The 16,568-nt window shown below is 55.2% G+C and overlaps 3 protein-coding genes across 3 annotated transcripts in view; 1 reads left to right on the forward strand and 2 right to left on the reverse strand.

Annotated features, from left to right (window-relative positions):
* The window catches only part of cct7 (chaperonin containing TCP1, subunit 7 (eta)), a 36,126-nt gene extending 33,736 nt beyond the window's left edge, over positions 1–2,390 (reverse strand). Inside the window, exon 1 of the mRNA XM_069923407.1 lies at positions 2,301–2,390. Within this exon, the coding sequence (XP_069779508.1) occupies positions 2,301–2,306 (6 nt within the window). The 5' untranslated portion in view covers positions 2,307–2,390. The remainder of the gene's footprint in view (positions 1–2,300) is intronic.
* An 11-nt stretch (positions 2,391–2,401) lies between these two features.
* On the forward strand, positions 2,402–5,922 carry LOC138756656 (basic proline-rich protein-like). Its single transcript, XM_069923042.1, has 4 exons — positions 2,402–2,487; positions 2,618–4,606; positions 4,946–5,108; positions 5,671–5,922. The coding sequence occupies exons 1-4, from the start codon at positions 2,402–2,404 to the stop codon at positions 5,920–5,922; spliced, it is 2,490 nt and encodes an 829-aa protein (XP_069779143.1).
* Positions 5,923–7,438: 1,516 nt separating this feature from the next.
* smyd5 (SMYD family member 5) overlaps positions 7,439–16,568 on the reverse strand; it is a 44,208-nt gene continuing 35,078 nt past the window's right edge. The window contains exons 10-13 of the mRNA XM_069923408.1: positions 15,422–15,478; positions 14,792–14,886; positions 10,462–10,532; positions 7,439–9,965 (exon numbers count right to left, since the gene is read on the reverse strand). Coding sequence (XP_069779509.1) covers positions 9,827–9,965; positions 10,462–10,532; positions 14,792–14,886; positions 15,422–15,478 — 362 coding nt within the window. The 3' untranslated portion in view covers positions 7,439–9,826. The remainder of the gene's footprint in view (positions 9,966–10,461; positions 10,533–14,791; positions 14,887–15,421; positions 15,479–16,568) is intronic.

A 16,568-nucleotide genomic window follows, 5' to 3' on the forward strand; every position in this document is an offset into this window, starting at 1 on the left:
TGAGCTGTGGGCAGAGCTGCCCTTCCTGGACCCGAGTACATACAGATCCCAGCCAACTGGCGCAGCCCATGGGATCTTACTGAGCTGAGGGGAGAGCTGGCCTGCCTGGACCCTAGTACATACAGATCCCAGCCAAATGGAGCAGCCCGTGGGATCTTGCTGAGCTGTGGGCAGAGCTGTCCTGCCTGGACCCTAGTACATACAGATCCCAGCCAACTGGCGCAGCCCGTGGGATCTTACTGAGCTGTGGGCAGAGCTGGCCTGCCTGGACCCTAGTACATACAGATCCCAGCCAACTGGCGCAGCCCGTGGGATCTTGCTGAGCTGTGGACAGCGCTGCCCTTCCTGGACCCGAGTACATACAGATCCCAGCCAACTGGCGCAGCCCATGGGATCTTACTGAGCTGAGGGGAGAGCTGGCCTGCCTGGACCCGAGTACATACAGATCCCAGCCAACTGGCGCAGCCCGTGGGATCTTGCTGAGCTGTGGGCAGAGCTGCCCTGCCTGGACCCTAGTACATACAGATCCCAGCCAACTGGCGCAGCCCGTGGGATCTTGCTGAGCTGTGGGCAGAGCTGCCCTTCCTGGACCCGAGTACATACAGATCCCAGCCAACTGGCGCAGCCCATGGGATCTTACTGAGCTGAGGGCAGAGCTGTCCTGCCTGGACCCTAGTACATACAGATCCCAGCCAACTGGCGCAGCCCGTGGGATCTTGCTGAGCTGTGGGCAGAGCTGCCCTTCCTGGACCCGAGTACATACAGATCCCAGCCAAATGGAGCAGCCCGTGGGATCTTGCTGAGCTGTGGGCAGAGCTGCCCTTCCTGGACCCGAGTACATACAGATCCCAGCCAAATGGAGCAGCCCGTGGGATCTTGCTGAGCTGTGGGCAGAGCTGCCCTTCCTGGACCCGAGTACATACAGATCCCAGCCAACTGGCGCAGCCCGTGGGATCTTGCTGAGCTGAGGGCAGAGCTGGCCTGCCTGGACCCTAGTACATACAGATCCCAGCCAACTGGCACAGCCCGTGGGATCTTGCTGAGCTGAGGGCAGAGCTGGCCTGCCTGGACCCGAGTACATACGGATCCCAGCCAACTGGCGCAGCCCGTGGGATCTTACTGAGCTGTGGGCAGAGCTGGCCTGCCTGGACCCTAGTACATACAGATCCCAGCCAACTGGCGCAGCCCGTGGGATCTTGCTGAGCTGTGGACAGCGCTGCCCTTCCTGGACCCGAGTACATACAGATCCCAGCCAACTGGCGCAGCCCATGGGATCTTACTGAGCTGAGGGGAGAGCTGGCCTGCCTGGACCCGAGTACATACAGATCCCAGCCAACTGGCGCAGCCCGTGGGATCTTGCTGAGCTGTGGGCAGAGCTGCCCTGCCTGGACCCTAGTACATACAGATCCCAGCCAACTGGCGCAGCCCGTGGGATCTTGCTGAGCTGTGGGCAGAGCTGCCCTTCCTGGACCCGAGTACATACAGATCCCAGCCAACTGGCGCAGCCCATGGGATCTTACTGAGCTGAGGGCAGAGCTGTCCTGCCTGGACCCTAGTACATACAGATCCCAGCCAACTGGCGCAGCCCGTGGGATCTTGCTGAGCTGTGGGCAGAGCTGCCCTTCCTGGACCCGAGTACATACAGATCCCAGCCAAATGGAGCAGCCCGTGGGATCTTGCTGAGCTGTGGGCAGAGCTGCCCTTCCTGGACCCGAGTACATACAGATCCCAGCCAAATGGAGCAGCCCGTGGGATCTTGCTGAGCTGTGGGCAGAGCTGCCCTTCCTGGACCCGAGTACATACAGATCCCAGCCAACTGGCGCAGCCCGTGGGATCTTGCTGAGCTGAGGGCAGAGCTGGCCTGCCTGGACCCTAGTACATACAGATCCCAGCCAACTGGCACAGCCCGTGGGATCTTGCTGAGCTGAGGGCAGAGCTGGCCTGCCTGGACCCGAGTACATACAGATCCCAGCCAACTGGCGCAGCCCGTGGGATCTTGCCGTGCTCTGCCTTGGGCTGGGATCAGGGGACAAAGCCCGGCCTCGGGTCGCGGTGGGCCCCACTCGTTGGGCCGTGCCCCCTTTAAGAGATCCCCCCCTCCCCCCCTTTTAAGCGCCGCCGCTCCGGCCGAGTCGCACCCTCGGGCCGCCCGCGACCACCGAGCCTCAATCGGGGAGTCAAGACCCCCTGCATCGGGCGTCCGCGGCCCTCCGGCCCGCGCCCAGCCTCCCCCCCCGGCCCGACGCGCAACCTGCCCGGCGGATGCCCCCGGATGGCCCGGCACCTCCCCGGCCGCTCACCATCATCTTGCCGCTGCTCTCGACCTCCCAGCACGCACCGCGCCGCCCGAAGTTTCCAGCAACCAGCGGTCGACGCCATCACGTCATGACGCCCTCGCGTCATGACGCCGACAACCATGGTGACCGGGAACGCCTTCATGCCAGCACCAAAGATGGCGGAGGCTTGGTGGCTCCCCTGTTGCGATTGGTGGGGCAAAGGGGCCTCCAGCTCCTTTGAAGCTGAGAGAGGGGGGAGAGGGGGGGTCGTCCCAGTTAATCGCCAACCGGGCAATTTAAGGAGGAATCTGGCCCATGCGATGACACGTCACGCAAACTAGTCTCCCCCCCCCCTCCACTGGCTGTGAGTCTCCCTTCCCCTCGGCCGCGACCCCTCGCCCCTTCCCCTCGGCCGCGACCCCTCGCCCCTTCCCCTCGGCCGCGACCCCCCGCCCCTTCCCCTCGGCCGCGACCCCTCGCCCCTTCCCCTCGGCCGCGACCCCTCGCCCCTTCCCCTCGGCCGCGACCCCTCGCCCCTTCCCCTCGGCCGCGACCCCTCGCCCCTTCCCCTCGGCCGCGACCCCTCGCCCCTTCCCCTCGGCCGCGACCCCTCGCCCCTTCCCCTCGGCCGCGACCCCTCGCCCCTTCCCCTCGGCCGCGACCCCTCGGCCGCGACCCCTCGGCCGCGACCCCTCGGCCGCGACCCCTCGGCCGCGACCCCTCGGCCGCGACCCCTCGCCCCTTCCCCTCGGCCGCGACCCCTCGCCCCTTCCCCTCGGCCGCGACCCCCCGCCCCTTCCCCTCGGCCGCGACCCCTCGCCCCTTCCCCTCGGCCGCGACCCCTCGCCCCTTCCCCTCGGCCGCGACCCCTCGCCCCTTCCCCTCGGCCGCGACCCCTCGCCCCTTCCCCTCGGCCGCGACCCCTCGCCCCTTCCCCTCGGCCGCGACCCCTCGCCCCTTCCCCTCGGCCGCGACCCCTCGCCCCTTCCCCTCGGCCGCGACCCCTCGCCCCTTCCCCTCGGCCGCGACCCCTCGCCCCTTCCCCTCGGCCGCGACCCCACGCCCCTTCCCCTCGGCCGCGACCCCTCGCCCCTTCCCCTCGGCCGCGACCCCTCGCCCCTTCCCCTCGGCCGCGACCCCTCGCCCCTTCCCCTCGGCCGCGACCCCTCGCCCCTTCCCCTCGGCCGCGACCCCTCGCCCCTTCCCCTCGGCCGCGACCCCTCGCCCCTTCCCCTCGGCCGCGACCCCTCGGCCCTTCCCCTCGGCCGCGACCCCCCGCCCCTTCCCCTCGGCCGCGACCCCTCGCCCCTTCCCCTCGGCCGCGACCCCTCGCCCCTTCCCCTCGGCCGCGACCCCTCGCCCCTTCCCCTCGGCCGCGACCCCTCGCCCCTTCCCCTCGGCCGCGACCCCTCGCCCCTTCCCCTCGGCCGCGACCCCTCGCCCCTTCCCCTCGGCCGCGACCCCTCGCCCCTTCCCCTCGGCCGCGACCCCACGCCCCTTCCCCTCGGCCGCGACCCCTCGCCCCTTCCCCTCGGCCGCGACCCCTCGCCCCTTCCCCTCGGCCGCGACCCCTCGCCCCTTCCCCTCGGCCGCGACCCCTCGCCCCTTCCCCTCGGCCGCGACCCCTCGGCCCTTCCCCTCGGCCGCGACCCCCCGCCCCTTCCCCTCGGCCCCTTCCCCTCGGCCGCGACCCCTCGGCCGCGACCCCTCGGCCGCGACCCCTCGGCCGCGACCCCTCGGCCGCGACCCCTCGCCCCTTCCCCTCGGCCGCGACCCCTCGCCCCTTCCCCTCGGCCGCGACCCCCCGCCCCTTCCCCTCGGCCGCGACCCCTCGCCCCTTCCCCTCGGCCGCGACCCCTCGCCCCTTCCCCTCGGCCGCGACCCCTCGCCCCTTCCCCTCGGCCGCGACCCCTCGCCCCTTCCCCTCGGCCGCGACCCCTCGCCCCTTCCCCTCGGCCGCGACCCCTCGCCCCTTCCCCTCGGCCGCGACCCCCCGCCCCTTCCCCTCGGCCGCGACCCCCCGCCCCTTCCCCTCGGCCGCGACCCCCCGCCCCTTCCCCTCGGCCGCGACCCCTCGCCCCTTCCCCTCGGCCGCGACCCCTCGCCCCTTCCCCTCGGCCGCGACCCCTCGCCCCTTCCCCTCGGCCGCGACCCCTCGCCCCTTCCCCTCGCCCCTTCCCCTCGCCCCTTCCCCTCGGCCGCGACCCCTCGGCCGCGACCCCTCGGCCGCGACCCCTCGGCCGCGACCCCTCGCCCCTTCCCCTCGGCCGCGACCCCTCGGCCACCCCTTTCAAGCCACCGGAGGACGCGACCGAGGTATTATCTCCCAGGTAGGAGAAGGACCAGGTTGAATTGGAACGACCCTGAGGGAACCTTTCAACCTTCCACACGAGTGGGGCACTAACTGGGCAAATCGTCCGGTTCACCCCATTTTACACGGCAGCTTAAAAGGGCTTAGCGACTGTAATAAGCACACCAGAAGGCTGGAGGAACTCAGCTGGTCTACTCAGTATCTATGGGAGACAAAGATATATCGCCAAGGAGCCCTTCTTCAAGGAAAAATCTCAGTAAAGGCAGAAAGAAGCAGGTATCTCCGAATCAAACCATGGGGGAGGATTCCAGACCAACAAAAGGTGTTAATTGGATGTGATCAGTGTGGTGCCCTGCAGAACAAACGAGAGGACTGGACACAAGGTCTCGAGCTCCTGGCTCCATGTGCCTGACCACTCCCAAAAGGGTCGGCTGGAGTCTTTAAATGGGCTGGTGATGGACAGCCAGCCTCCCAGGTTGCCTACCTGCAGGTACAATGGTTGCCCCCTGCAGTTGGCTAATGTAGTGGTTGTATCACATCAGGGACTAGGTGGAATTTAGCACGTCACCATTCAGAGCCCCCAAACAGTCCACCCAAGTGGAACAACGCATCTTTGTTTCCTATGGATGCTGTAAAGACCAGCTGAGCATTGATGGATTCCAGTTGCCCTGATACCACTTTTCCATGGTTGCAATGTCCTGGTGAAACCTTTCACCGTGTTCGTCACTGACGGCACCGAGATCAGCAGGGAAGACGTCCAAGTGTGAAGGCAGAAAATGAATTTCCAATGAGATGTTGCATTTCTTAGTTTTGTATGCTTGAAGTGGACTTAAGGTATGACAAGAGATCTCAAAAATTGGTTATATCTATAAAACAGAACATGATAAGAAAACTTTAAGGTGATTTTCATGATCAGCAGGCCAAATTCCATAAAATACACCCAAGAGTGTTCAGGAAGAAAAAGTGTCATTGTCCAGTGTTATTGGTAGTGCAAAAGAAACTGTACTCACAAAAATTGGTGATCTCCCACACCAGCAACCCCCCCGTTTATCAGGGACGAACCCAATGCACTGATACCTGCAGTGGTCTGCGTCCCTCATCTCTGGGGTTAAACAAGGGGCATGGGGCAGTGCTCACCCATTGATCAGTCTGGATTCATTTATGGCAGTACAGCGGGTGGGGCTGCTGCCTCAGGTCCAGAGTCCCAGATTCAATTCCAACCTCTGCCACTGCCTGTGCGGAGTCTGCACGTTGCCCCGGCAACTGAATGAGTTCTCTCCCACCGGGTGCTTGGGTTTCCTCTCACGTCCCAAGAACGTACGAGTCAGTGGGTGAACTGGATTCTAGAAATTCGCCTTGGTGTATGGGTGGAAAGTAAAACTTGGGAGGGGGGGGGGGGGAAACGCGGAAGAAATTAATAGAAATGAATGGCAGCTGGTCAGCATGGAGCCAAATGGACTGTTGGCAGTTGGTCACAAGGTGTGGGAGAAGAAAAGGAGCTTGAACATAACAGCAAAGGCCCAGGCCTGAAAAGCTGGCATCAACATCGACTTCTCCGGTTTGTCAGCCTCCCTGCTGTTCATTTTTCCCCATGACTCCTTTAATCTAATTCGGTCTCTCCCCTTTACCTTCTATCTCCTTTCCCCCAGCTCGAATCAATTCTAACCTCTCCTCTCTCCTGTGTTCCATCCATATCCAATTAACGCCTTTTGCCTGTTAGTCTGTGCTCTTCCCCCTTCTCTTTCTTCCCTCCCCAGCCTTTTAATTCAGGTGCCTGCCTGCTTTTTACTCATACCTTGGCCCAAAAATGTCAGTTATGTAATCTTTACCTCCTATGGATGCTGTGAGACCTGCTGAGTTCTTCCAACACGCCTGTGTTTTCACCAAAATGTCAGCTACCCTAGGATTCCAATCTGCTGACTTTCTCCAGCAAGGTTTATATCGCACCTACAATCACAGCATCTGTTTAACTGCAGCAATAGTTTGTTTTGAGTGTCGTCTAGCCAGGCGCCTCATACGTAGGGCAAGAAGGAAGATACATCACAGCAGGGCAGTGTGAGAGTGCAGAGCAGGGCAGGAATAGAAGGTAGAATACTGCACAGAAACGGGCCCTTTGAGTCCACGCCAAACTATTATTCTCCCTAGTCCCACTGACCTGTACCCTGACCACATCCATACCTCTCCCATCCATGTACCGTCCAAATTCCTCTTCAATGTTAAAATTGAGCCCGCATTTACCACCTCAGCTGGTAGCTTGTTTCACACTCCCACCGCTCTCTGTGTGAACAAGTTCCCCCTCATGTTCCTCTTTCACCCGTAATCCATGTCCTGTGGTTTGTATCTCACCGACCATCAGTGGAAAAAGCCGACCTACATTTACTCTGTCTGTCCCCTCACAATTTTAAATACCTCTATCAAATTTCCCCTCATTCTTCTACACTCCTGGGAATAAAGTCCTAACGTGTTTAACCTTTCCCTGGAACTCAGTTCTTGAATTCCGGGCAACATCTTAGTCAATCTTCTCTGCACTCTTTCTATCTTGTATTTCTTTCCTGTAGTTCGGTGACCAAAACTGCACAATACTCCAAATTTGGTCTCACCAATGTCTTAACAATTTCCATAACATCCCAACTCCTGTACTCAGTACTTTGATTTATGCCAAAAGCTCTCTTTACACCCTATCCACCTGTATACTGTCGCGTACTTACCTTGGTTGGGAGGAGGAGAGTGAATGTCACCCGTGTAGCAGTGAGCTGCTGAGAAGGTCAGGGGTATTTGGCTGGGTGGTGTTTCCAGCACCATTTGGATTGCAGAGAGAAAGAGGACAAGCAGAGAAAACAGTCCTGAGGAGTTTCTTTAACCCTTTATTGAGCACATGCAGACTGATTGTACCCCCTGTGCTTTGCGAGTCCAGCAAGATTGGTATAGCTAGCTGGTGCGTCACTAACTAATTGCAGTGTTCGAAAGGTAAGTGCTTACGTTGAATCTCTTTTCTCTCCGCCACTTGTAACTTAAAAAAATATGGTTTCTCCTCGTTGGTCCTCTCATTGCTTCCTTGGGCATGGAAACTTAAATTCCCCCTCAGCTCTGTGTATGCCGTGCAGCCAGGGATAGTGGCTCCATAGTCCTGCCCTGCTCAGTAACCACTCTGCACTTTCAGGAGACATCTGCGGAGCGACACCCCCACACTGCGGAGCGACACCCCCACACTGCGGAGCGACACCCCCACACTGCGGAGCGACACCCCCACACTGCGGAGCGACACCCCCACACTGCGGAGCGACACCCCCACACTGCGGAGCGACACCCCCACACTGCGGAGCGACACCCCCACACTGCGGAGCGACACCCCCACACTGCGGAGCGACACCCCCACACTGCGGAGCGACACCCCCACACTGCGGAGCGACACCCCCACACTGCGGAGCGACACCCCCACACTGCGGAGCGACACCCCCACACTGCGGAGCGACACCCCCACACTGCGGAGCGACACCCCCACACTGCGGAGCGACACCCCCACACTGCGGAGCGACACCCCCACACTGTTACCCATTCATAAAAGCACAGGCCCTTCGACCCACAATGCTGTGCTGATCTTTCTAAAATGACTCCATCCATCTAACCATTCCCTACTGCACGCCCATGACCCTCCATCTTTGTTACATCCAATTACCTGTCTAAGAGTGTTCTGAATGCCCCTGTTCCAGCCTCCATCACTACCTCCAGCAATGCACCACTCTGTGTAAAAATAAACTTAGCTCATCTTAAACAGACATCCTCTCGTGTTTGTTATCATCACCCAGAAATAAAGTGTTGACTGTCCACCCTACCTAAACCCCTCATAATCTTATACACCTCCATGACATCACCTCTCATTCTCTGTCGCTCCAAAGAGTAAAGCCCTAGCTCTGTCCATGTTGCTTCAAAAGACGTGTTTTCCAAGGGGTTCTCCCTGCCAAGCACTGGCCTTTACTGTGAGATGGAGCCAGTTCTCTGCCCCAGTGGAAACCAGCCCTGACAGTTTCCACAATTGGAGGCTGAACATCGCTCAGTGGAAGCAAGCGTGGCAGGACTCAGAGCACCAGACACACCACTCTAGATCACCCCTTCAACGACTGCTGGTTCCCCTGGCCTTGCCCTGAAAAAGCACACTTCATGGGGGGAGGGGGGGGGAAGAGAGAATGTACAATGGTGCGCATGCCCATACATAGCCGTTCAGATACATGCGTCCTTTCAAACATATATATTACACATGCCCAAATCCATGCGCAAGCCCACACAGACTTGCACGTGCCAACCTACACAGATCCACCCACACAGACCTGCATGTGTTTCTCCGTTTCCCCCCCCCACCCACCGCACAGGCCAAAGTGAGTCTCCACAACCATGCGCATCCACCTACCACCCCCAACACAGGCCTGCGCGAGTCTCCACAAACACTGCATGGGGCTGCATGCGCATCTACATCCCTCCCCCCCCCCCCACAAAGCACCTCCACACCCACGCACAGGCCCACATTGACATGCCCTCACACAGCCCTGTGCGTGCCTCCACCCCCATGCAGACCCTTACACTGCATGCTCCCACCCCATTGCCTCACTGCAGGGTCTGTTCCCCTTCAGACTGAAGGTGATGTTCAGCAGTTGCACAGAGGTGAACGTCCCACATCAAACTCAACTCCTCCCTTAGCAGCAAGAAGTACCCGTTCCCCCTTCCCCACCTCAAGCAGCTGACTCAGGGGTGGGGCACAGCTCCAACAGTGATCCCAGCCCCATTCTAGTCTGAGTCCCGCTCTCTATCCTGAATCTGCCTTTGAGTTCCGCCTGCCTTGTCCCCTGCACCACCACTCCACACCTGGGCCTCTGGCCTCAGCCCTGAATACCCAGGGGGACCGTCAGGCGAAGCTCTGGGGCAGAAGTTGTGACGTTGGCGTGACGTTGGCTTCCCCTTCCTCAAAGAACGAGGGTGAGGCATCGGGAAGCAGAGAGCGAGGAGGGAGAGGAATCCTGTGTGCAAACTCCCTCCTGCCCCTTCCCATCCCCCCAATCAAGCAATGATGTCTCACGACGCACAGAGACCGGGCTGACCAGTTGAGCAGCCTGCCAGTGAGGTGGGCGATGGCCTTGCACAGAGATTCGTGAGCATGTGCGATGGATGTCTCGGCGTGGTTATTGCTTAGGTGGACAGAGGCAATCGGCCAGCATCCTCCCCTGGACTCCTGCTGCCAGAGGCTCCTCTAAACATCTGTCATCTCATCCTCCAACTCAGCGCTCTCTGCTTCCGCCTCAATCTCCTCCTCTTCCTCGGAGGTCATGTCGGGGTCACCGGCCTGAGCCATGCACTTGGGACAGGAGCAGATGAAAAGATAGTTCTCCCTGTGAGAAACGACATGGGTTTCAGAGGTCAGACACAGAGTGAAGATCCCTCCACATCGTCCCATCACACACTCCAGGAGTCAGATATAGAGTAAAGCTCCCTCCACACCATTCCATCACACACATACCCAGTTAGATACAGAGTGAAGCTCCCTCCGCAATGTCCCATCACTCACACCCACAGTTAGATATAGAGTGAAGCTCCCTCCACACCATCCCATCACATACTCCCGCGGTCAGATATAGAGTGAATCTCCCTCCACACCGTTCCATCATACACTCCTGGGGTCAGACACAGAGTGAGGCTCCCTCCACACTGTCCCATCACACACTCCCACCGTTAGATACAGAGTGAAGCTCCTTCCGCACCATCATATTACACACTCCCACAGTCAGATATGGGTGAAGCTCCCTCCACACCATTCCAAGTGTGGGTGGGTGAGTTGGGAGGGGTGAGGTGGGGGCAGGGGCTGAAGGAGGAAGAGGGGGATTGTACCTGAGGATCCGGTGGCGAGAGTGCCTGCTTCTCTCACGTTGGCAGCAGTCCAGGTATGTGATGCAGATCTCCTGTTGACACGGAAACCATGCACCGTGAAAGCCTCACCCACCAACTCTCCCATAACACCGGCACAGTAAGCAAGTCAGTATCAGACCATTCAGCCCCTCAAATGTATTCTGCCATTTGAATTGTCTCCACGATCAACAAAGCTTACAAAGACCCATCAAGTGCGAGGCGCACTCTGGCCGTCACTCTATTGGAAGACGCTGCATGTACGGACAACTCCAAAACTGGTGTTGCCTTTTATCAGAGATTACAATGAATTTCCATGAACTGAGGAAGTGGGCCAAGGAATTGCTGATGGGATTTACTTCTGAAAAGGGTAGGGTGGTAATGATGACATGTTTATTGTTATAGACAGATATGTTGGGGCCTCAGAGCCTTTGCAAAAGCTTTGGAGAGTGCACAAATGACTTCACTAATGGATTGTTGTTTACAAAAAGGCAACAGATGAAAGAGCTTGTTGGAGCTGTATATTGTCTGGAGGGACATGTGGTTTTGCAAGTAGAGAGAGTAAAAGAGGGTTTCTCTCAGAGAGAGAGAGAGACAGACAGACAGACAGATCTATTCTACAGTGTTACAGCCAGCAACAACAGCTGGGACTGGAACAGGACAAGTTGGCAAGCTTGTGGAAAACCCCATTTAGAAGATGGGTTGTGAGTTCTTATTTCAGCCTGGTCAAAGCCCTTGTGGTTCATGCAAGAGGAGAGGACTGGCTAATGTTTCACTTAAAATAGGAGAAACAAGAAGGAACTCTGTGGCAACCTGAAAGAAAGAGGTTATCTTCTGGAGAACTCTGACGGGGCAAGTTTCGTCAGCAAGACACTGAAGTGGCTAATGGAAGTACATCAGTTGTGGGTGTCCTGGAAAAACAAATCTCTCTCTGAAACCCGACAAGAACCTTCCTGAGCGGTAACCATTTACCTTTCAAGCACCAAAGCCTGGTGAACTTTATAAATGTGAAATTCTGTGTACAGTATAAGAATTGCCTGCAACCAGTGAACTTGGAGGAATGAGAAGTGAGATTGTGAGCCAAAGAACTTTTCTGAACTTACACACACATTACATACACGTGCGCTTAGAATTAGAAAGGGATTAAGTTAGTAAAGTCAAGAGTGATAAGTTAAAGTGTGATTCTATTTTCATGTTTAAAGATAACTAAAAGCAACCCTTTGTCTTGGTGAATATCTATTGCTGCTGGGTTTTGGGGTCCTCTGGGCTCATAACAGTAGGAATATACAGGTCGAAGGGCCTGAATTGTGTTGTAATATTCCATGTTCTAAAAAGAGACAACATAAGAGTCTGGTAATTATTTGTGATTACCATAATGCAATAAAAGTGAGGTTTGGCTAAACCAGGGTAGGACTTTCACAGGATCCTGGGGAGTGTTGAGAAACAGGGAGATACTGGTGTAAGTAATGCATTGGCTGATCAGCGGGATATAGAATGGGAATAAAGGAATCCTGTTCTGGTTGGTTACCAGTTACTGGTGGTGTTCAGCAGGGGTCAGTGTTGGGGCCGCTTCTTTTTACGGTGTATGTTAACGATTTGGACTGCGGAATAAATGGATGCGTGACCAAGTTTGCAGATGAAACAAAGATAGATTGAGGGGAAGGTTGTGATGAGGAAACGGACTGCAGAGAGACTTACATAGATTACGAGAATGGGCAGAGACGTGGCAAATGTGATACAATGTTGGAGAGTGTACGGCCACGCACTTTGGCAGAAGGAATAATAGGTCAGATTATTATTTGGATGTGGAGAAAATTCAAAATTTAGAGGTGCAAAGGGACTTGAGAGTCCTCGTGCAGGATACGCTAAAGATTAACTTCCAAGTGGAGTCGGTGGTGAAGAAGGCGAATGCAATGTTGACATTTATATGTAGAGAGATAGGATACAAGAGCAGGGATGTGATGTTGTGGCATTATCAAGCACTGGTGAGGCTTCACTTGGAGGATGGGGTTCAGTTTTGGGCTCCTGATTTAAGAATAAATGTGTTGGTATTGGAGAGGGTTCAGAGAACATTTACAAGGATGAGCATGTGAGGAATGTTTGACAGCTCTTGGACTGGACTCCTTGGAGTTCAGAAGAATGGGGGGGGGGGGGTGGGAATTTAGAATTATTTTGAATGTTGAAAGGCCTGGACAGAGTAGATATGACAAAGTTGTTTCCCATAGTAGGGGACCATAGGACAAGAGGATTGAAGGGTGCCCATTTAAAACAGAGATACGGGGGTGGGGTGGGGGGGTATTTCTTTAGCCAGAGAGCAGGGAACTTCTGAAATTTTCTACCACAGGCAGCTGTGGAGGCAGGTCGTTGGGTGTATTTAAGGCAGAGTCAAGGTATCAAAGATTATGGGGAAAAGGCAGGGGAGTGGGACAATGGATCAGCTCAGGATGGAATGGCGGAACGGACTCGATGGGATGAATGGCCTGCTTCTGTTCCCATATGTTATGGTCTTGTGGAATTGAACACAGGAGCTGGGACCTCATGTTACACCTGTACAAGACAATGGCGAGACCATGAGAAAAATTTTATAGAACCATAGAACACTACAGCCCTTCTAGTCTGTGCCGAAACATCATTCCGCTAGTCCCACTGACCTACGCCCAGTCCATAACCCTCCAGGCCTCTCCTATCTATGTACCTATCCAATTTATTCTTAAAATTTAAGAGTGAACTCGTGTTTACCAAGTCAGATGGCAGCTTGTTCCACACTCCAACCACTGATGTCTCCCTATTGTTTCCCCTTCAGCATTCCCCCCTTCAGCCTAAAGTCAAGCCCTCTCTTATTTATCTCTGCTAATAAAATGGGAAGAGCCTACTCACATTTACTCTGTCAATACCCCTCATAATTTTGTAAACCTCCATCAAATATCCCCTCATTCTTCTTTCACTCAAAGGTATAAAGTCGGAACCTATTTAACCTTTCCCTGTAGGCCTGACAACATCCTAGTAAACCTTCTCTGCATTATGCGCAGCTCTCTCCATTCAGCATCTGGAAGTATGCGGTTAAACTGGAAAAAAGGGGTGCAATAAGAGTCACTGGGTCTGGAGGGCTCGAGTTGAGAGGCAGGATAGGCTGGGACCTTTCTCCCCGGAGGTGAGGAGGCCGAGAGGGTGACTCTGCAATGTTTTACAAAATCAGGAGGGGCATAAATAAGGTGAATATCACCGTCTCTTCTGATATAGGGAAGTGCGAAACTGCAGGCTATAGATTTAAGGTGCTGTGAAAAGATTTAAAAGGGATGTGGGTTTGAGATTTATTGTCAGGGTACACACAACCCTGAGATTCTTTATCCTGTGGGTCAGGCAGAATTACCACTTACTGGCAGTGCAAAATAAAAACTGTACACAATGTACACAAATAAAAAATCTAAACAAACTGACTATGCAATACAGAGAGAGAAAAAAATCTATGAAGTGCGCAAGTACGAGTCCTTAAATGAGTCCCTGATTGAGTTTGTCGTTGAGGGGTCTGATGGTGGAGGGGGAGCAGCTGTTCCTGAATCCGATGGTACGAGTCTTGTGGCACCGAGACCTCTTTCCTGCAGCTGTTTCTGCACAGGGTGGCAGATGCATGGTCTGCACTACCAGAGTGGGACCTGAGAAGTGGGGGAGGGAGGGTGGAAGGGGTCCTGTCCATTGAGGGAGGGAGTGTCGGAGAGTTGCTGGCCGTTGAGGAAGGGGCTGTCAAGGAGAGAGGTGGAAGGGGATCGAGCGTGGAGGGAGGGAGGGTGGGAAGGGGGCCATTCCTTGAGGCCAGGGAGGCCATTGTTGAGGGAGAGAGGTTGGCCATCAAGGGAGGGTGGGAATTGAGGGAGAGAGTGGGACTGGCCATGACCACCAATAAGAGTTATCTGCAAACATGCTGATCCAATTGACCACATTTATCATCCAGATCATTGATATAGATGACAAACAACAATGGTCCCAGCACCGATCCCTGAGGTACACCACCAGTCACAGGCTGGTGAAGCATTATCCACCACTATTCTCTGGCTTCTCCAGTCCAGCCATTGTCGAATCCAGTTCACTAATTCACTATGAATACCGAGCGTCTGAACCTTCCCGACTAATCTCCCATCTGGGATCTTGTCAAAGGCCTTACTAATGTCCATGTAGACAACATCCACAGGTGTTTTGGATAAGGAAAGCCAACCTGTGACCATACTGAGTGAGTGAGTGGCCTTGGAAGGGCAAGTTGGCTGTTTCCTGACAGTACAAACAATCGATGAGAATAACCAATAGTGTGCTGTGGGCTCACCTCCCCAGCCGGGATGTCCTGGAGTGCAGTCAGGTGAAGCAGGAAGTTGTTCTCGGGAAAGGATGTTTCTGCATTGGGAATACAGCTGTGATTACCTGCAGATGGGGAGAAGGGTATACCTGTATTCACATCGTGTCACTCTTATATGACCCTCTCCCTCTTCATTGCCCCCTCACTGGTCATTGACTGTATCCTGACAATCACCCCATCACACTGTCCCTCAGTGACCCCTGTCCCCCAGCATTGTCACTGACTGTAACCCCCCTTCCTCACACCATCCATCAGTGACCTCTCTTCCCCACCATGTCACTGACTGTAATCCCCTCTTCCTCACTGTCCCTCAGTGACCCCTCTCCCCAGCTCGTCACTGACTGTTGACTGTACCCCCCACTGACGTTAATCCCCCTCCCTCAGTGACCCCTCGCCCCAGCGGAATGTCACTGACTGTAACCCCCCACCTTCCTCACACCGTCCCTCAGTGACCCCTCTCTCCCAGTGCCGTGTCATTGACTGATGCTAATCCATTTCCCTCCCCAGTAACTTCATTCACCTGGACTAATTGCCTGGTCTTGGGCTGGAAAAGTTACAGTGCTTTGACACAGAAGGCAAGGTTTGCCAGTGGTTACTTACAGCAGCTCTGCAAGATGTAAAGTCCAGATCCTTCACAGTTCAGAAACCCCCCGCTTTCTGTGGAGAAACCAAACCATCAGTGCCTCGAGTTACTCCCCTTTGGCATCAGTACACCTCTTCCCATATTCAGAGAGGACTATAACTGCATGGCCAGTTTTAATCTTTCCAGGATCAGAGCTTCAGACACAGAGAATGGACAGGGATAGAGCAGGGAACCATAACCTACCACACTGTCCTTCATAAGGGCCACCTGAAAGTGGCATCGCAGAGAGCTTTTGGCCTTCATAAATCAAAGTATTGAGTGCAGGAATTTTGTTGTTGTTGTACAAGATATTGGTGCAGCCAAATCTGGAGGATTGTGTGCAGTTTAGGCCACCTAACTACAGGAAGGATATCAATAAGATAGAAAGAGTGCAGAGAAGATTGACTAGAATGTTGCCCAGACGTCAGGTTCGGAGTTACAGGGAAAGGTTAAACAGGTTAGGACTTTATCCCCTGGAGTGTAGAAGAATGAGGGGAGATTTGATGGAGGTGTTTAAAATTATGAGGGGGACAGAGAGTAAATGTAGGTCGGGCTTTTTCTACTGAGGGTGGGTGAGATACAAACCGGAGGACATGGGTTAAGGGTGAAAGGGTAAGAATTTCGAGAATGTTGGGGGGGGGTGGGGGTGAGAAAATGAGCTGCCAGCTGAATTGCTGAATGCTGGCTCAATTTTAACATTTAAGAAGAATTTGGAAGATACATGAATGTGAGGGGTATGGAGGGATATGGACTGGGTGCAGGAGAGTGGGACTGGACAGAAAAATGGTTCAGAACAGACTAGAAGGGCTTGTTTCAGTGCTGCAATGTTCTATGGTATCGATGGAGCAAATGCAAACAGGATTTTCCACTGCGGGCAACACACTTTAACGTAATAAATTAATAAAATACAATCAAGTTCTGATGTAGGGTCCTTGCCCCGAAACGTTAACTCAAGATTTAAAATGATCCAAACTGGTCCGGGTGCAGATCCATGGGACGAGACAGAAAAATAATTCGGCCAAATGGTCTGCTTCTCTGCTACAGTGTTCTGTGGTTCTATCCAATCATAAGGACAGGCTGGGACTTTTATCTCTGTAGTGTCAGAGAAGGACCCTCCTGAGATTT

The sequence above is a fragment of the Narcine bancroftii genome, chromosome 3 (assembly GCF_036971445.1).
Source record: "Narcine bancroftii isolate sNarBan1 chromosome 3, sNarBan1.hap1, whole genome shotgun sequence".
NCBI lineage: Eukaryota > Metazoa > Chordata > Chondrichthyes > Torpediniformes > Narcinidae > Narcine > Narcine bancroftii.

Excerpts from the sequence above, each read along its gene's own strand:
- LOC138756656 (XM_069923042.1), top strand. The coding sequence starts at position 2,402 with ATGACGCCGACAACCATGGTGACCGGGAACGCCTTCATGCCAGCACCA. Across the intron at positions 2,488-2,617 it reads TGGCTCCCCTGTTGCGATTG|TCTCCCCCCCCCCTCCACTG; the intron begins GTGGGGCAAAGG and ends CACGCAAACTAG. Across the intron at positions 4,607-4,945 it reads ACCGAGGTATTATCTCCCAG|AACAAACGAGAGGACTGGAC; the intron begins GTAGGAGAAGGA and ends GGTGCCCTGCAG.